This window comes from Chlorocebus sabaeus, chromosome 25 (genome assembly GCF_047675955.1).
Source record: "Chlorocebus sabaeus isolate Y175 chromosome 25, mChlSab1.0.hap1, whole genome shotgun sequence".
Taxonomy (NCBI): domain Eukaryota; kingdom Metazoa; phylum Chordata; class Mammalia; order Primates; family Cercopithecidae; genus Chlorocebus; species Chlorocebus sabaeus.
The window spans coordinates 4,239,622-4,260,956 of NC_132928.1; the positions used below are offsets into that span (position 1 = coordinate 4,239,622).

General features: G+C 38.2%; 1 protein-coding gene across 1 annotated transcript in view; it reads right to left on the reverse strand.

Moving 5' to 3' along the window:
* The window catches only part of DNAH14 (dynein axonemal heavy chain 14), a 528,962-nt gene that overhangs the window by 62,626 nt on the left and 445,001 nt on the right, over positions 1-21,335 (reverse strand). Inside the window, exons 65-69 of the mRNA XM_073011492.1 lie at positions 20,791-20,931; positions 18,878-19,093; positions 14,479-14,709; positions 13,796-13,917; positions 11,225-11,469 (exon numbers count right to left, since the gene is read on the reverse strand). Coding sequence (XP_072867593.1) covers positions 11,225-11,469; positions 13,796-13,917; positions 14,479-14,709; positions 18,878-19,093; positions 20,791-20,931 — 955 coding nt within the window. The remainder of the gene's footprint in view (positions 1-11,224; positions 11,470-13,795; positions 13,918-14,478; positions 14,710-18,877; positions 19,094-20,790; positions 20,932-21,335) is intronic.

The window sequence follows — 21,335 nt, forward strand, 5'->3', positions numbered from 1 at the left end:
CTTCACATATTTAAGGGAGCTCTCAGGTTTTCATTATAAACTCTTTTGTTTCATGGGCTAAACATCCACATTTTCCTCAACTGCTTTTTTCTTTTTTTTTTTTTTTGAGGCGGAGTCTTGCTCTGTCACCCAGGCTGGAGTGCAGTGGCACTATCTCGGCTCACTGCAAGCTCCGCCTCCTGGGTTCACGCCATTCTCCTGCCTCAGCCTCCCGAGTAGCTGGGACTACAGGCGCCCGCCACCACGCCCGGCTAATTTTTTTGTATTTTTAGTAGAGATGGGGTTTCACCGTGTTAGCCAGGATGGTCTCGATCTCCTGACCTCGTGATCCACCCATCTCGGCCTCCCAAAGGGCTGGAATTACAGGCTTGAGCCACCGCGCCCGGCCCTGCTTTTTTCTTATGATATGATTTTTAGAGCCCTCTTTGATTCTTGCCCTTGGACATATTTTAGTTTGAAATGAGCCTTTTAAAAATGTGGCATCCAGAACTAAACACAGTATTTCAGCTTGATATGACTATTGCTGGGAATAATGAAATTAGTATATTCCACAATCTGTGTACCATATTCTTATTGATGCAGGTGAAGCTTTTACAGGAATGTCTGGACCTAAGTCATGGACCACCTCTCACAGTACTCACCCTATCACACCATTTCCCACAGAGTTTGGGCAGTCACACCAAAGAGAAAATAAGAGGCAATAAGAATGGCTAGTTTTCCGCCAGGCGCAGTGGGTAGCTTACAACTGTAATCTCAGCACTTTGGGAAGCTGAGAAGGGCGGATCACGAGGTGAAGAGATCGAGACCATCCTGGCCAACATGGTGAAACCCCTTCTCTACTAAAAATACCAAAATTAGCTGGGTGTGGTGGTGCGTGCCTGTAGTCCCAGCTACTTGGGAGGCTGAGGCAGGAGAATCGCTGGAACCTGGGAGGTGGAGGTTGCAGTGAGCCGAGATTGTGCCACTGTACTCCAGCCTGGCAATGGAGCGAAACACTGTCTCAATAAATAAATAAATAAACATAAGAATGGCTAGTTTTCACTATTCACAATAGCAAAGGCATGTAATCAACCTAAATGCCCATCAGTGATAGACTGGATGAAGAAAATGTGGTACATACGATGCAGCCATGAAAAAGAACAAGATCATGTCCTTGGCAGGGACATGGATGGAACTGGAGGCCATTATCCTCAGCAAACTAACACAGAAACAGAAAACTAAACACTCCATGTTTTCACTTGTAAGTGGGAGCTAAATGATGAGAACACATGGACACATACAGGGGAACAACATATACAGGAACCTATTAGAGGGTGATGAGTAGTAGGAGGGAGAGAATCAGGAAAAATAACTAATGGGTCCTAGGCTTAATACCTGAGTGATGAAATAATCTGTACAACAAACCCCCATGACACAAGTTTACCTATGTAACAAACCTGCACTTGTAGCCCTGAACTTAAAAGTTAAAAAACAAACAAACAAAAAGCCTAGTTTTACTAAATCCTAGAAAGGAGGAGGAAAAATTATGCATATAATCAAGGTGTCTCTTAATTTAGTTTTCTTCCAGAACAATTTTTACTGAAACCACTATTACTCAAAGATCACAGTCTTTAAAAAATACCCAGACTCTACTACAAGGAACAAACGGTAGAGAATAAACAGCAAAGGCACAATAAAAGCATATAGTGCCCTAATGAGTGTTATCTTAAACACCTTTTCACTTAGCTCATGAAATCCATCTTTTGTTCAATTCTGGTGAAGTTTATAGCAAAATATGACTTGTTATATGAGTGGTTCATAAAATGGGAGTGGCTGTGCTTCTGAATCTTGATGGTCACCTTCTATATATATTATATAATACTTAGATGTTTTGCTCCCTAAGGAGTTACCAGCCAATGGCTCCAGTCTTACAAGAAAACCAAAAACCAAAAACCAAAGAACAAAACAAAAAAAACCAGATACAGAAGCCTTGTCCATGTAGTTAGCCTTATTACTAGAAGCACAATTTATTCATGTGTTATAAAGAAACATCTTATTAGGTATAATTAACATTGAAAAGGAATAAAGTCAGGTCCTCCAGGCATAAATGTGTATTTAACATTTCATAATAAAAATATGCTTCTATGCACATGTACCCTAGAACTCAAAGTATAATAATAATAATAATTAAAAAAAAATGCTTCTAAATGAGGATTTGCCTGTATTTCTAATATAAGATATAATTAAATTTGAGCTCTTTTTTGTAAACATGGTTGCAAAAATTGAGTTACAGACTTTATTTGTCTTAAAAATTCTCTATTTAACACATATCTCTTTTTGGAATTGGGTTAAGACAATGGCATGCTAAGGCAGCAACACTCAGGAGGATCCTAGGAGGAAAGGCATGCCCTCCCCACTACTCTCCCTACTGAAGCTTTTGTTTGTTTGAGGTTTTAAACAAAATGTAAAGTCTCCTAAGGTCTTTTTTTTAATTTTAATTTTTAATTAATTAATTATTATTATTATACTTTAAGTTCTAGGGTACATGTGCATAACGTGCAGGTTTGTTACATATGTATACTTGTGACATGTTGGTGTGCTGCACCCATCAACTCGTCATTTACATCAGGTATAACTCCCAATGCAATCCCTCCCCCCCTCCCCCCTCCCCATGATAGGCCCCAGTGTGTGATGTTCCCCTTCCCAAGTCCAAGTGATCTCATTGTTCAGTTCCCACCTATGAGTGAGAACATGCGCTGCTTGGTTTTCTGTTCTTGTGATAGTTTGCTAAGAATGATGGTTTCCAGCTGCATCCATGTCCCTACAAAGGACACAAACTCATCCTTTTTTATGGCTGCATAGTATTCCATGGTGTATATGTGCCACATTTTCTTAATCCAGTCTGTCACTGATGGACATTTGGGTTGATTCCAAGTCTTTGCTATTGTGAATAGTGCTGCAATAAACATACGTGTGCATGTGTCTTTATAGCAGCATGATTATAATGCTTTGGGTATATACCCAGTAATGGGATGGCTGGGTCATATGGTACATCTAGTTCTAGATCCCTGAGGAATCGCCATACTGTTTTCCATAATGGTTGAACTAGTTTACAATCCCACCAACAGTGTAAAAGTGTTCCTATTTCTCCACATCCTCTCCAGCACCTGTTGTTTCCTGACTTTTTAATGATTGCCATTCTAACTGGTGTGAGATGGTATCTCATTGTGGTTTTGATTGGCATTTCTCTGATGGCCAGTGATGATGAGCATTTTTTCATGTGTCTGTTGGCTGTATGCATGTCTTCTTTTGAGAAATGTCTGTTCATATACTTTGCCCATTTTTTGATGGGGTTGTTTGTTTTTTTCTTGTAAATTTGTTTGAGTTCTTTATAGGTTCTGGATATTAGCCCTTTGTCAGATGAGTAGATTGCAAAAATTTTCTCCCATTCTGTAAGTTGCCTGTTCACTCTGATGGTAGCTCTTTTGCTGTGCAGAAGCTCTTTAGTTTAATTAGATCCCATTTGTCAATTTTGGCTTTTGTTGCTGTTGCTTTTGGTGTTTAGACATGAAGTCTTTGCCCATGCCTATGTCCTAAATGGTACTACCTAGGTTTTCTTCTAGGGTTTTTATGGTATTAGGTCTAACATTTAAGTCTCTAATCCATCTTGAATTAATTTTCGTATAAGGAGTAAGGAAAGGATCCAGTTTCAGCTTTCTACTTATGGCTAGCCAATTTTCCCAGCACCATTTATTAAATAGGGAATCCTTTCCCCATTTCTTGTTTCTCTCAGGTTTGTCAAAGATCAGATGGCTGTAGATGTGTGGTATTATTTCTGAGGACTCTGTTCTGTTCCATTGGTCTATATCTCTGTTTTGGTACCAGTACCATGCTGTTTTGGTTACTGTAGCCTTGTAGTATAGTTTGAAGTCAGGTAGTGTGATGCCTCCAGCTTTGTTCTTTTGACTTAGGATTGTCTTGGCAATGCGGGGTCTTTTTTGCTTCCATATGAACTTTAAAGCAGTTTTTTCCAATTCTGTGAAGAAACTCATTGGTAGCTTGATGGGGATGGCGTTGAATCTATAAATAACCTTAGGCAGTATGGCCATTTTCACGATATTGATTCTTCCTATCCATGAGCATGGTATGGTCTTCCATTTGTTTGTGTCCTCTTTGATTTCACTGAGCAGTGGTTTGTAGTTCTCCTTGAAGAGGTCCTTTACATCCCTTGTAAATTGGATTCCTAGTATTTTATTCTCTTTGAAGCAATTGTGAATGGAAGTTCATTCATGATTTGGCTGTCTGTCTGTCTGTTACTGGTATATAAGAATGCTTGTGATTTTTGCGCATTAATTTTGTATCCTGAGACTTTGCTGAAGTTGCTGATCAGCTTAAGGAGATTTTGGGCTGAGACAATGGGGTTTTCTAAATATACAATCATGTCATCTGCAAACAGGGACAATTTGACTTCTTCTTTTCCTAACTGAATCCCCTTGATTTCTTTCTCTTGCCTGATTGCCCTAGCCAGAACTTCCAACACTATGTTGAATAGGAGTGGTGAGAGAGGGCATCCCTGTCTTGTGCCAGTTTTCAAAGGGAATTTTTCCAGTTTTTGCCCATTCAGTATGATATTGGCTGTGGGTTTGTCATAAATAGCTCTTATTATTTTGAAGTACGTTCCATCAATACCGAATTTATTGAGTGTTTTTAGCATGAAGGGCTGTTGAATTTTGTCAAAAGCCTTATCTGCATCTATTGAGATAATCATGTGGTTCTTGTCTTTGGTTCTGTTTATATGCTGGATTATGTTTATTGATTTGCGAATGTTGAACCAGCCTTGCATCCCAGGGATGAAGCCCACTTGATCATGGTGGATAAGCTTTTCGATGTGTTGCTGAATCTGGTTTGCCAGTATTTTATTGAGGATTTTTGCATCGATGTTCATCAAGGATATTGGTCTAAAATTCTCTTTTTTAGTTGTGTCTCTGCCAGGCTTTGGTATCAGGATGATGTTGGCCTCATAAAATGAGTTAGGGAGGATTCCCTCTTTTTCTATTGATTGGAATAGTTTCAGAAGGAATGGTACCAGCTCCTCCTTGTACCTCTGGTAGAATTCAGCTGTGAATCCATCTGGTCCTGGACTTTTTTTGGTTGGTAGGCTATTAATTATTGCCTCAATTTCAGAGCCTGTTATTGGTCTACTCAGGGATTCAACTTCTTCCTGGTTTAGTCTTGGAAGACTGTAAGTGTCCAGGAAATTATCCATTTCTTCTAGATTTTCTAGTTTATTTGTGTAGAGGTGTTTATAGAATTCTCTGATGGTAGTTTGTATTTCTGTGGGGTCGGTGGTGATATCCCCTTTATCATTTTTAATTGCGTCTATTTGATTCTTCTCTCTTTTCTTCTTTATTAGTCTTGCTAGCGGTCTGTCAATTTTGTTGATCTTTTCAAAAAACCAACTCCTGGAATCATTGATTTTTTGGAGGGTTTTTTTGCGTCTCTTATCTCCTTCAGTTCTGCTCTGATCTTAGTTACTTCTTGCCTTCTGCTAGCTTTTGAATGTGTTTGCTCTTGCTTCTCTAGTTCTTTTAATTGTGATGTTAGAGTGTCAATTTTAGATCTTTCCTGTTTTCTCTTGTGGGCATTTAGTGCTATAAATTTCCCTCTACACACTTCTTTAAATGTGTCCCAGAGATTCTGGTATGTTGTATCTTTGTTCTCATTGGTTTCAAAGAACATCTTTATTTCTGCCTTCATTTCATTATGTTCCCAGTAGTCATTCAGGAGCAGGTTGTTCAGTTTCCATGTAGTTGAGCAGTTTGGATTGAGTTTCTTAGTCCTGAGTTCCAGTTTGAGTGCACTGTGGTCTGAGAGACAGTTTGTTATAATTTCTGTTCTTGTACATTTGCTGAGGAGTGCTTTACTTCCAATTATGTGGTCAATTTTGGAATAAGTGTGATGTGGTGCTGAGAAGAATGTATATTCTGTTGATTTGGGGTGGAGAGTTCTATAGATGTCTATTAGGTCTGCTTGCTGTAGAGATGAGTTCAATTCCTGGATATCCTTATTAACTTTCTGTCTCGTTGATCTGTCTAATGTTGACAGTGGAGTGTTGAAGTCTCCCACTATTATTGTATGGGAGTCTAAGTCTCTTTGTAAGTCTCTAAGGACTTGCTTTATGAATATGGGTGTTCCTGTATTGGGTGCATATATATTTAGGATAGTTAGCTCTTCTTGGTGAATCGATCCCTTTACCATTATGTAATGGCCTTCTTTGTCTCTTTTGATCTTTGATGGTTTAAAGTCTGTTTTATCAGAGACTAGTATTGCAACCCCTGCGTTTTTTTGTTCTCCATTTGCTTGGTAGATCTTCCTCCATCCCTTTATTTTGAGCCTATGTATGTCTCTGCATGTGAGATGGGTCTCCTGAATACAGCAGACTGATGGGTCTTGACTCTTTATCCAGTTTGCCAGTCTGTGTCTTTTAATTGGAGCATTTAGTCCATTTACATTAAGGCTAATATTGTTATGTGTGAACTTGATCCTGCCATTATGATATTAAGTGGTTATTTTGCTCGTTAGTTGATGCAGTTTCTTCCTAGCCTCGATGGTCTTTACATTTTGGCATGTTTTTGCAACGGCTGGTACCGGTTGTTTCTTTCTATGTTTAGTGCTTCCTTCAGGGTCTCTTGTAAGGCAGGCCTGGTGGTGACAAAATCTCTAAGCATTTGCTTATCTGTAAAGGATTTTATTTCTCCTTCACTTATGAAACTTAGTTTGGCTGGATATGAAATTCTGGGTTTAAAATTCTTTTCTTTAAGAATGTTGAATATTGGCCCCCACTCTCTTCTGGCTTGTAGAGTTTCTGCCGAGAGATCTGCTGTTAGTCTGATGGGCTTCCCTTTGTGGGTAACCCGACCTTTCTCTCTGGCTGCCGTTAGGATTTTTTCCTTCATTTCAACTCTGGTGAATCTGGCAATTATGTGTCTTGGAGTTGCTCTTCTCGAGGAGTATTTGTGGCATTCTCTGTATTTCCTGAATTTGAATGTTGGCCTGCCCTACTAGGTTGGGGAAGTTCTCCTGGATGATATCCTGCAGAGTTTTTCCAACTTGGTTCCATTTTCCCCCTCACTTTCAGGCACCCCAATCAGACGTAGATTTGGTCTTTTTACATAATCCCATACTTCTTGCAGGCTTTGTTCATTTATTTTTCTTCTTTTTTCTTTTGGTTTCTCTTCTTGCTTCATTTCATTCATTTGATCCTCAATCGCTGATACTCTTTCTTCCAGTTGATCGAGTCGGTTACTGAAGCTTGTTCATTTGTCACGTATTTCTCATGTCATGGTTTTCATCTCTGTCATTTCGTTTATGACCTTCTCTCCATTAATTACTCTAGCCATCAATTCTTCCACTCTTTTTTCAAGATTTTTAGTTTCTTTGTGCTGGGTATGTAATTCCTCCTTAAGCTCTGAGAAGTTTGATGGACTGAAGCCTTCTTCTCTCCTCTCGTCAAAGTCATTCTCCGTCCAGCTTTGATCCGTTGCTGGCGATGAGCTGCGCTCCTTTGCAGGGGGAGATGCACTCTTATTTTTTGAATTTCCAGCTTTTCTGCCCTGCTTTTTCCCCATCTTTGTGGTTTTATCTGCCTCTGGTCTTTGATGATGGTGACGTACTGATGGGGTTTTGGTGTAGGTGTCCTTCCTGTTTGACAGTTTTCCTTCTACCAGTCAGGACCCTCAGCTGTAGGTCTGTTGGAGATTGCTTGAGGTCCACTCCAGACCCTGTTTGCCTGGGTATCAGCAGCAGAGGCTGCAGAAGACAGAATATTGCTGAACAGCGAGTCTACCTGTCTGATTCTTGCTTTGGAAGCTTCCTCTCAGAGGTGTACTCCACCCTGTGAGTTGTGGGGTGTCAGACTGCCCCTAGTGGGGGATGTCTCCCAGTTAGGCTACTCTGGGGTCAGGGACCCACTTGAGCAGGCAGTCTGTCCCTTCTCAGATCTCAACCTCCCAGTGTTGGGAGATCCACTGCTCTCTTCAAAGCTGTCAGACAGAGTTGTTTGCGTCTGCAGAGGTTTCTGCTGCTTTTTGTTGTTGTTGTTTAGCTGTGCCCTGTCCCCATAGGTGGAGTCTACAGAGACAGGCAGGTTTCCTTGAGGTGCTGTGAGCTCCACCCAGTTCGAGCTTCCCAGTGGCTTTGTTTACCTACTTAAGCCTCAGCAATGGCGGGCGCCCCTCCCCCAGCCTCGTTGCTGCCTTGCCGTTAGATCGCAGACTGCTGTGCTAGCAATGAGGGAGGCTCCGTGGGCATGGGACCCTCCCGGCCAGGTGTGGGATACAATCTCTTGGTGTGCCTGTTTGCTTAAAGCGCAGTATTGGGGTGGGAGTTACCCGATTTTTCAGGTGTTGTGTGTCTCAGTTCCCCTGGCTAGGAAAAGGGATTCCCTTCCCCCTTGCACTTCCCAGGTGAGGAGATGCCTTGCCCTGCTTCAGCTCTAGCTGGTCAGGCTGCAGCAGTTGACCAGCACCGATTGTCCGGCACTCCCTAGTGAGATGAACCCAGTACCTCAGTTCAAAATGCAGAAATCACCGGTCTTCTGTGTCGCTGGCGCTGGGAGTTGGAGACTGGAGCTGTTCCTATTCGGCCATCTTGCTCCGCCCCTTAAGGTCTTAATCATTTCCCCAAACTAAGGCAGTTGTATGCCATAAAAATGTAAGTTCTTTGTTAAAGGTTAAGAACATGCTGAACAAGTCAGTGTTTTCTGAACATCTTAGCAGACCTTACGGAGGCCAACACTGGAACTCCTCATCAAAGTTGTTATTGTTTCGGCCACAGGTCTCAGCAAGGTGCTGTTACTTGCAGCAATTTGTTAGGGAAGAAATGTCAATATTAAGGTAAATGTCTAACAGTGGGGAGCCACATCCTTTCAGTGAAGAAAGGTTTGTAACCACAATGTGGGAACCGCTCAAATTCATCACTGCACTGATACAAGGCATTGCACTGACACAAGACAGGCAGCTCTGTCTTGCTTCCGGGAAGTCCAAGGCAGCACGGTGAATGTGGTTCCAGCTCTGGATGATAAAGCATGGGCTACCATGTAGTAGCACCTGTGAGCGCTGGCCAAGAGGAGGGGCAAGTGGGCAAATGTGGACCCAGGCTGTGAGGGGTGGGGGTGGGACCCATGGCATCACTGCCCCCAAAAGTTCCAGTGTTAACACATAGGTAAGATCATCCAAAGTATCTCTCTCTATACATATGTGCAGATAGAAGGGTAAATAAATGGATTGATAAACAGACAGAATATGCGTGTGTGTGTGTGTTTATGAGAAATGGATCCTACTATAAATACTGTGTTTTAAGTAACTAGTAAATTTACCTTTACTGGAATTAAGAAAAAGAATAAATAGAATTGCTGAATCTCAGGTAAACATTTCTTGAATATAATATATATTAGTTTCTAAAACATTATTCTAAGATTATAAGAAAAGATGATGAAAGCAATGAAAGAATTCAATCTCTATTTAAAAAAATAAAAATACATTTTGAATTTCAAACAGGATGGATTGGCTTCTCTGCATGAACGGTGAGGTGACTGCACTCAGGTTTCCTTCCACTTTCTGATTCTGATTGCTCAGTCGGTGAGACTTCATCATCAAGTAGTTTTTGTTTGTTTTGTTTTTAATTCCCTGGGTTCTTTTATGTTTGAAATAGTCAATATTGCTTCCAAGGTATGGGTGCTTCATGCCCTATCAAACTTGGTTTCCTCATCTTTCAAAAATTATATTCTTAATTATTACTATTGGTAAAATTTTGCCTTTAAAAAAAAAACCTAGCTTTTAATTTGTTTTAGTACAGTATCTGGTAACAATGGACTTGCATTTCAGACCATGGGCTTTAGATTAGACAAATAATATGCAATCAGAAGCAGACATAATAATTGTGTAGAGAGCTTCAAAAATAAACATAAGCCAGGGCCCAATGTGTGGAAGTTCAGATTCAGTAAGTCTGTGGTGGTAGCCACTGGCCATTTGTATTTTTCAAAAAGAAAGAAAAGTAATAAATTCTACAGATGATTTCTATACATACTCTTGAGGACTAAAGTGTTTGAGAAACCTTCAAGTTCCAATGAGTCACAGGTTAAAACAGAAAGGCAGTCCATTGTTAGATAAACTGTATTTTATCACAGTTGAGTTAGGGGCCTACATCAGTGTGACTCAGGAATTTATGTTTCTTTAAGTTTAGATGCAGTAAAGATTTTTTTGTGCTGGAGAGGAAAATAATTTCTACTGCTACTTTAATTAACAGTCTCTTTTTTTTTTTTCTTTTTTTCCTTTTTTTTTTTTAGACGGAGTTTCGTTCTTCTTAACCCAGGCTGGAATGCATTGGCGCCATCTTGACTCACCACAGCCTCCACCTCCTGGGTTCAAGCGATTCTCCTGTCTCAGCCTCCTGAGTAGCTGGGATTACAGGCATGCACCACCAAGCCCAGCTAATTTTGCATTTTTAGTAGAGATGGGGTTTCTCCACGTTGGTCAGGCTGGTCTCCAACTCCTGACCTCAGGTGATCTGCCTGCTTCAGCCTCCCAAAGTGTTGGGATTACAGGTGTGAGCCACCGTGCCCGGCCAACAGCATGTTTTAATGGGATATATAAAAGTCACTGGATTATTTGCTTTTAAAATATCTTTTAGTTATTAAGTCGGGTGTGGTGGCATGCGCTGGTAATCCCAGGTACTCAGGAAGTTGAGGCAGGAGAATCGCTGGAACCCAGGAGGCGGAGGTTGCAGTGAACCGAGATTGCGCCACTGCACTCCAGCCTGGGTGATGGAGTGAGACTGTCTGAAAAAAAAATAATAAAAAATAAAATATCTTTTCATTATTAATACTTGGGGAAAGTTCAATCATTCAGTCTCTGTAATCTAACTTGAGACCTATAACAGATGTCTGTACCTGAAGTACAGACATGGGGGGAACTAACTAGACTCTGTAAAATTTGTCTTACAACTTATACCAGTTACAGGGTGGCAAACGTTCTACAACACAATGAGCTAAAGTAAAAGTGGAACTGAGGGACACCAAAATTCACAATGTTTAAGTTTAGAAATGGGGTGATTCACCTACCTTTATCAATTATCTGGTGGAAATGGAGATTTGGTATTTTTGGCTCAAATTCAAAATTTGGTTCTCATAACTTTTTATTCTATCCGTTGCAAAGATCTCTTACTATCACTAAATATCTTGACTTACCTTGTGCTTTCTGCAGTAAACTTAATGTTTTTTCCTCTAGTTCTTCAAGAGTTACGGCATCAAGGGAAATACTCTCCAGTAACTTGGAACGTTGATCTTCTAAATGAGGAACTTCATGAGTTACCACAGTAGACAAGAGTTGATCTTGCAAACCTTGGAATGTTACAGTGAAGTTGATCATAGTAACAAAGTTATAAACTGATGGAAGAAAATGGGGGTTGTCTATTTCTGTAGATAAGTATAACCTAAACATGAGAAAGGCACCAGTTATTCAAAGAACATATAGAAAAAAAAATGAACAATTTATTTAAAAATACATAAAGCATTTTTCCAGGAACTACACAAGATTTTTAGTGTTTTTCAGTTTTTTATACAAAGTACACTTTCAATGTATACTATGTGAATACATTTGCATTGAAGTCTTAAAAAAATACAACCACAGACTGTGTACATGCTATGTTTAGTTTACACATAAGGACAGAGTATAGAAAATGTTAAACAGTAGAAGTTTTGACTTGCCACTAGATCATTGTGAAAACCATGGTTTTTACCCTTAGTGAGTTGAGAAGCCAATGGAGGGATTGGAGGAGTGACAAGGTCTTTTTAAATCAGACTTCTCTAGCAGCTATCATTTAAAAAAAAAAAATTTCAATAGCTTTAGGGGTAAAGCTACATGGATGAATTGTATGGTGGTGAAGTCTGAAATTTCGGTGCATCCATCACCTGAGCAGTGTACCTTGTACCCAAGATGTAGCAGCCATCTTGAGAATAGCCTGGGAGGAGAAGCAGAGGAGCAAGAGGGAAGCTGGGAGACTGGGTAACATGTGAGAAATGATGGTGGCGTGGAGCAGGGTGGTGTCAGTGGCAGTCATACTGAAGAGTGGGCAGATTAATAAAGCAGAGACAATTCTTCATTCCACTTTATGAAGAGTGAAATTGAAGCTTAATGATATTAAATAAATTGCCCATATCACATGGCCAGAAAGTGACAGAGTGAGGTCCATCACTGAAGCCTGCCCTCTACAACAGTGCCCTCCAGCACCTTCTCAACACACATTCCTAACACAGGGACCGGGTTATCTACTCAGGAAAATTAGCATTTTTAGCACTGTTACTTCATTAGCATTTTTAGTGCTGTTACTTAATCAAACAAATTATATCCAGTAAGAAAAAACAATGGGTTAATGCAGTGTTTTCCAAAGTGTAGTCTATACAACACTATTTTCTGGAGAGGGTTTGGTGAATAAAGGGGTTTTAAGTCCTGTAGGACTGTTACCTTTAGCCCACTTTAAGAAGCCTTGGGATCTCTTTTTTGAGTGACACCTATTACAGCATGGAAATGTTTTGAGGAACGTACTTTGGAAACTGTTTTATTAACAGAAGAGAGAATTATTATTATCATTATTATTATTTCAGACAGAGTTTTGCTCTTGTTGCCCAGGCTGGAGTGCAATGGTGCGATCTTGGCTCTCAGGTGCAACCTTCGCCTCCCAGGTTCAAGCGATTCTCCTGCCTCAGCCTCCCAAGTAGCTGGGATTACAGGCATGCGCCACCACATCTGAGTAATTTTTTTTTTTTTTTTGTATTTAGTAGAGACAGGGGTTTCACCATATTGGTCAGGCTGGTCTTGAACTCCTGACCTCAAGTGATCCACCTGCCTCAGCTTCCCAAAGTGCTGGGATTACAGGCATGCACCACCACGCCTGGCCACAGAAGAGAGAATTCCAAGGAGTAATAATTTCATGAGAGACTGCAGCCCTGCACAGGGGAGAGGACACACTGACCAATAGGTTTGAGTCAGCACCGCTTGGTAAGGAGTCAGTACGTCAGAATTCCTGGGAATAAGTTAAAAGCACCAGGCTGATGATGGCTAAAGTCTTCTAGTTTCCTTTGCCAATTACTTGCTTACCCAGCAAGGCTCTTATTATAAATGGCCTTTCCTGTGGCTTTGCCTACAAGGAGAGAATGCCCATGAACAATTCAAACATCTTATTTCTTGGGAGTCACATTTTTATGGTAATCAAATCTATGTAACAGTGCTGTGTGAAATTGGCTAGTGCGAGTCCATTTCCTGGAGTCCCTTTACTGCTGGGAACATGGATATAATGCTTTTTATCTTCCTAGGCAAAAATCTCTTTTTGCTCTAGATATTAAATATAGATTTTGTGTGTGTGTGTGTGTGTGTGTGTGTGTGTGTTTTAAAAAGGCAGAAACTTTTCTCGCCCAAATAAAATGTTAGGCAAACAGAACAAACAGAGCTTCTTCAGATGAAGCAGAGCCAGGCTTCTCGCTTGCTCCTCTCTGCATAGCTTCTGAAGACTCCTCATAAAACCCACAGGTTTCATCATGCACAGTTTGAAAAGTGTTAGTTTGGAGTGACTTGATACAAATCGGTTATCTTTTCTGTATACTGATGAATACTTCTGCCAACACAAAAACAAAAAGAATATTCCAAAGACAATCTTACTTTTTCCTCCATGTAGAAGCTTAACAGGACTGAATACAAGGCATTCAATATTATTTATCTTAAAAAGCATACACATTTGACTCAATTTAGCGGTGGCACATTACCTAAAATTTGAATTGTATTCGATCTCAGCGTCACCAACCCTTATGAAATAGTGTCCTTTTTTCTGATAGATATCCTTTTTCAGAATTGCCTTTAAGCCTGGAGCTAATGTCTCAAGGAGATTCTGAAAAACCCAATAGACAAAAATAAGAAAAATCATCTTAAAACAAATTGGTTGAAAAAAAAAAAAGCAGCATTAAAACATTTAAATGTTGAGTTAGAAAGAATGAATAAGACCTAGTATTTCATAGCACAACAGGGTGACTACAGTCAATAATAATTTAATTGTACATTTAAAAATAACTAAGAGTATAATTGGATTGTTTGTAACAAAAGATAATGCTCAAGGGAATGGATACTCCGTTCTGCATGATGTGATTACACATTGTATGCCTGTTTCAAAAACATCTCATATACCCCATAACTATATACACCTACTATGTACCCACAAAAATGAAAATTAAAAAATTTAAGTTTTATTAAATATCTGGACTCCAGTGAAAGACAGCTGTAAGAGAACTGAGCATTGAAAACTCACTCTCTGTCTCTAAGTATATATGTGTGTATGTCTGTTGTTATTTTTTCCCTGACAGTTATGTGTCACTGAAAACTTTTAGCCTTTATGCTCAGTGCATACAACATATGTATCAGCTGCAAGGGAAATTGGGCCATACTGCCCACTTACCTGCAGGAGGACACTCCCTCCTGTCTTCATAGCATTTTCAATTTTTTTGGTGTAATTGTTGTCTTCAATGGAGAGCTTCTGCAGCCTGGATCCTTCCATCTGACGGATCCAGTTGTGAGCTTGCCTATGTGGGTCAATCAGCAGTGGCCACTGCTGGCCATTCTTGATCAAGATGGCATTCTCTACTGAATACTGACCATGAGGTAGTCCCTGATTATGCCATCGGCTGATCTGCAACGAAATAATTAGTTCTTTCACTATTTTGTAAATGTCTTCACATCTTTAGTATCCTACAGGGTACTAAAAGATCCTACAGAATCACTGCCTTTAGAAAAAGAAATACTGTTTAAGAATGCTATGGAAATGAACAGTTTAAAGAAACAGATATGAAATTTTTGGGAAGCTGAGTAATTATGCACTAAATTACATTTTTGTGTTCAACAATAAGGACATTATAATGCCCATCACAACAAAGATGCCATGGGGGACACAAAGGAAATAAGATACAGCACCTGCTTCTAAGGCTCTTAGACTCTAATGCATATATGAAATATGCAATAATAGAATTATACAAATATAATAATAGCTACTCTATTTTGCCCCTACCAACTGCCAACCACACATACATATATACTAGGTAGTGAAATTACTATAATAACCCTTATTTCTAAGATGGAGGTACTGAGGCTAAAAGACGTTAGATACTTGTCTAAGGTTATACTGTCAGAATAAGAAGCAGAGCTACCATTTGACTCAGAAGCTGACTTCAAGCCGGGTGAGCTTTGACTCTTTACATGGCCTCTCTTTTTCTGCCACTCCAATTTCATGGCAGTATCAGCAGGTTGGGAGAAAAAGGCCAAGAAGCCTATGGAGGTAAGAGTAGAAACAGGACACCAAGGAAACCCTCCAGCAAAAGGTAGCAGGGGTCTCCCCAGGAGAAGCCTAACATACTTTTTAGTTTGGGAACAGAGGAAAGTTTTTTCATTTATGCCTGTGAAGAACTGCATGCTCTCAAATTCTATGTAAAAGGAAATAGGACAGATGATGAAGAATCCTGAAAAATACAAGTATTGCTATTGATTGGAGTGTAGATTGCATCTGAATACAGGCAAAGAAGACAGGAGTAAACATGATTGTGGTGAGAGAAACATGCCCTGAGCCCAATAGCAAAGAAGAGTTTCTATTTTCAAAAATGAATCGTTCTCCAGACTTTTATGCTTTTCTTTATTAAACACGATAGTTTAGTTTTGCTTATTTTTGAACTGTAGATAAGTGAAATCTTCCATCTTTTTCTGTGTCTGGCTTTAATTCATGTTGTTGTGTTGCTTGAGGTCTCTCTACATATATACATATATATGTATAGTCTTATACATATAAGTATATGTGTGTATATATAAGTATATATGTGTGTATATATATGAGATTACACTGAATCTATAGGTCAGTCTAGTAACTTTAGAATATTGAGTTTTCCAATTCATGAACTTGGTATAACTCTTCATTTATTTAAGTTTCTTAAAACGCATCTTAGTATTTTATAGTTTTCTTTCTATAAATTTTTCACATTTTTGAGATTCATTCTGATGTGCAAAAGATGTGTTTTAGATACCATTTTAGGTCACATTGGTATCTAAAAACATTGTACACTACTGTTGCTGAAGAGAAATGCAATTTGACTTTGTTAATTTCAGAAAGTTTGCTAAATGTTTATTAATTATCATGATATATCTATAGGTTCTCTTGGATTTTATAAGTACATAATATATCACCTCCAAAAATTTATGTTTTTATTCAATGCTAATATCTTTTTTCCCCTTGCCTTACTTCACTGCCCAGACTCTCCAGTAAACACAAGTGGAGATAGTGAACATCCCTTTGTCATCTTCCCAATCTCAAAAGAAAATCTTTCACCAGTGTATCATTTTAAAGTTTCTGATTTCAATTTTGTTCTGCGGTTATCTTAGGAGTATATTTCCTAATTTCAAAAATATGGGGATTTTCAAAGTATCTTTTAATTATTGACTTCTAGCTTAACTGCACTTTGATCAGATGCCATATTCTGTAGGAGTTCAGTCCTCTGACATTTGGTCAAACTTGATTTGTGGCCTGTTATATGGTCAATTTGGCAGTTCTATATGTGTTTGCATATAATGTGTCAGCTGCAGGTATAGGCTACGGTGCTCTATTCCCATTCAGTCCATTTGCTGATCATGTTGTTCAAAGCTTCTCTATTCTTACCGATTTTGTGTGCTTGTTCTGAGTTACAGAAAGAAGGGTATTAAAATCCTTCACTATGATTGTAGATTTGTCTATTTTTTCCCTATAGTTCTTTTAATATTTGCTTTATATTATTTGAGATCATGCTATTAGGTTAACAATTTAGAATTGTTAACATTTGCTTGGAGAATTAAACCAATTCCTATTGTAAAGTGAGCTTAAGTCTAGTAATCCTTTTATGCCTTAACATCTATTTTGTCCTTTTGTTTTTGTAATCTATGGTAAACGCTCTCCTATTTCTGACTCTCAACTTTTCTTTATGTTTTAGATGTGTCTTTTATAAATAATGTATGTTTTATTTTATAAATAATGTATGTTTTCTATTTTGTGCTTTGGTTTATACTGTTACATAGTCTTATAACTTTATATATGAGGATTGCTTGAGGTCTCTGTACATATATACATATATAGTCATATACATATATGTATAAGTATGAATATATGTATGTATATATGTATGTATACATATAGGTATACGCATATATGTATGTACACACATAACACATACATACATGTACATATGTATATATGTGTATATATGTATATACATTATGTATGTACATATGTATATATGTATGCACATATGTATATATGTGTATATACATATAAGTGTATATATACATATAAGTATGTATGTGTGTGTGTATATATAAGTTTATATGTGTATATATAGTATATATGTATAGTCATAACTTTATGAGGATTTCTTGAGGTCTCTCTACATATGTAGTATACACATATGCTATATGTATACATATATATATAATATATACACACACACACACATATATATGTAGAGAGAGAGAGACAGAGACTTGGGCTGTCTCCCATGCTGGAGTGCAATGGCATGATCATGCCTCACTGCAGCGTTGACCTCCTGTACTCAAGTGATCCTTCCACCTCAGCCTCATAAGTAGTTAGGACTATAGGCATGTGCCAACATTGTGCACGTGCAATCATTGCAATGATTGTGATCTATCATTACAATTACTACTGCCGTTCTCAAGCTGTGGTTGTACAAAAGTTAATAATGGATAATATTGAAAAATGTTTTCTGAGAGGAAAATTAATCTTATTCTTGGGTTTGCTAATAGTGTCATATTTGCTAAGATAAATAAAATCCTTTGTGTAACAAAGCAAGACAATTGTTTTTTCTTTTAGAGACAGGGTCTTCTCTCAGTAGCCTAGGCTGGAATGCAAGGGCACCATCATAGCTCACTGCAGCCTTGATCTCTTGGGCTCATGTGATCCTCCCACCTCAGCCTTCCAAGTGGCTTAGGCTTAGGATGACAGGCATGTGGCACCATGCTCAGTAATTTTTTTTTTAGACAGGGTCTTGCTACATTGCCCAGGTTGGCTATTTTTTAATTTTTTTGTAGAGACAGGCTGGTCTTGAATTCCTACACTCAAGAGTTCCTCCTATCTGGGCGTCCCAAAGTTCTGGCATAACAGGCATGAGCCACCGCACCTGGCCACAATCTTAGACTTGTTACTGGAACATTTAGTCCATTTACACCTAATGTAATAACTGTTATATTTGAGTTTAAATTGGTTATTAGCATTATAAAAAAGTGAAGACAGTATTTGTTTCTAAGATTTTGTAGGTTGCATGGTCAATTTAAGGGAAATTATCAGTGGGGATCCAATCTAAAATTATTCTTGGAGGATTAACAAAAGGTAGGTGCATTTCTCTTTTATCCTTTAAACATCAGCATATGATTTACATAAACAGACAATAAGTATCTAAGTTAATAAATGTAGTTCTACATTTTTGGCTGTGTCTAAGAACACTCCCTGTGGTTCAATAAGTTCAATTGTATTAAATGAAAGAGGTTTCAGAGAGAGAAACTGCCTATATTGATTGAGACAGGGTAATAGGATTACGGTGGGAAAAGAGATATTTTGTGACTTTTGCTCAGTATGAGAAACAGGAGAGATACAACTTATTGAGGCATTAGGGCTATAAATAAAAAAAATTAAGACCTGAAACAAACTATTAACAAAATATTTTCATTTATCAAAATAATTTTGGGACAACATCCACGCCCAAAACTACACATACAGCTAAAACCCAAATCAACAATAATAGCCACTTAACTGGATAATAGAAATATGTTATTACCTCATATTTTTGTGCCATAACTTTAATTAAAGAGAAGTTGGAAGACAAAGAAATGCCATTTTCGGTGCAGAAAGTCTCCCATTTATTCACAATCAACTGGCGAAATTCTGGTGTTAAAATTCCACTGTATACAATGCATGCTGCTGAAAGAAGTATGTCACCCAAAATTCCTTCTAATTTGTTATCTATTTGATTGATTATTTCTTGCCATCGAGTCTAAATGTTAAAATAGAAATGAGTTATTCTATATAAAATATATTATCATAAGGTATTTTAAAATTAATCTCCAAGTTGGATCTATCATTGCAATTACTACTGCTGTTCTCAAGCTGTGGCTGTATCAAAGTTAACAATGGATAATATTGAAAAATAAACTGTTTTCTGAGGGAAAAATCAGTCTTATTCTTGAGTTTGCTAATAGTGTCTTATTTGCTAAGATAGATACACAGCCATTTAAAATCCTTTGTGTAATAAAACAGGACAATTTTTTTTTTTCTTTTAGAGACAAAGTCTGCTCTTAGTAGCCTAGGCTGGACAGCCTTGATCTCTTGGGCTCATGTGATCCTCCTCCCACCTCAGCCTTCCGAGTGGCTTAGGATGACAGGCATGTGCCACCAGGCTCAGTTATTTATTTATTTATTTTTTTTTAGAGACAGGGTCTTGCTACATTGCCCAGGTTGGTCTTAAACTCTTGATCTCAAGCAATCCTCCAGCCCTGGCCTCCCAAAGAGCTGGGATTACAGACATGAGCCACCATGCCCAGCCAAAGCAGGACAGTTTATAAAGTATCAATTTATTATAATATACTATTAATAGTATTCAACAACAACAATAATAATAACAACAACAACCCATATTTACTGAATCTTTACTTATCTACCAGGCATTTTACTTTGAAAACTTCATTTGATACCGCATTTGAAGTTGAGTTTAGAGAAGTTAAACTACTTGGTCAAGATCACTAAGCTTCTAAGGGGTGCAGCTGGGCTCTGAACCCATATTCTCTGGCTGTATATGGCTTCTTTGATCATGCATGTGCTTGACTGGTTGATAAATAAAGCATGTTAAGCAAGAGCCCTCTTTTCTGGTGCTCACCATCTGGGACATGCTGATGTTCCACTGCCTCTCAATCTATACACTTGACTCTCAGGGACATCCAACTGCTTCTGAGAGCTATCATCTCCCTTTGATTGGTCTGTTTTCATAAAATCCTTCCTCTTGACCTTCTATGATATGTATTTATTTAAAAAATTAAACTAAATTAAAATTATCTTGAGAATTTTATAGCATCCATCCCTTAAGATAGCTGAGGTGTAACTAAACTGAGATTCTAGTTGGCTTACTAGAGATTCAACCATAGAGAAGCCAGATGAGCTAGAGGAGAAGTAAAAAGATGAGCTAAAATGGGTTCAGAAGGCTGACAGAACAAAAGAAAATTTTCTTTTTCGGCTGCTCTGCCTATGGAGTAACCATTCTTTATTCCTTTACTTTCTTAATAAACCTACTTTCACTTAAAAAAAAAAAAGAATTTTCTTTTTCTTTCCTAATGACATCTTCTCCTTTGTGGTTCCACCATGTTTTATATGTTCAGCTTGGGTTGTCCCAGTGCTAGAAAAGGAAAACTAATGACATTTTCATTGAAAGGTTTACTTTGGGCCTCATCAGACAAAAGTGTGCTGATGTCTTCAGATCAGGAAATAACGTCAGATACTTGTAGTCTGTTACTTCTGTTTTGAGACGACTCAAACAGGATTTCTTTATGTGAATAGGATGTCTACTGATCCCAATGAGAAACTGGATAGTAAGATAGCTTTAGAAGGTATATGATACAGCCTGCAGTGAAAATAACATCTTGGGGGTTGTTGGGCCCAGTAGAAATTATGGAGGAGATATAAGACCAAAGAAAGTCCTGCCTTCTCATCTTCCAGGACAGTTAGTAAGACTGACGCGCACTGAAAGCGCCTGCTGGCCATTTTTTTCCGATTTGCTAATAGTTGTTTTTCAGCAACGGTATCTTTGTAAGCTGCCTGTAAAAACAGCAAATGTTCTTCAACCTGAAAGATAATTAATTCACTATTGAGAAAAATATCTTACTCTCATTTTGCTTCAAGACTTTATCTGTCATTTATATAAATATAGTGTTACCATTTCATTTTCACATCGTGGAAAATCTTTCTGGAGGGATTATATTACCAATGAAAATGGACATTGTAGAAATGAAATGATTCATTGATATTGAAATTTGTATATTTTTAAATGCCATCTTGCTTCTTTAATAGGCTTTTTTTTTTTTTTTTTTTTTTTTTTTTTTTACAATTCTAGCATTTGTAGATTCATCAATCTCTGATTTATTTTTCACGAATAAAAATTTGTATCTTATTTAGATTCTTTTTCTAAGAAAATGGTTGAACTTTTTTTCACCTCAGATGTACTGAACAGACCAGGGGATCGAATGAAT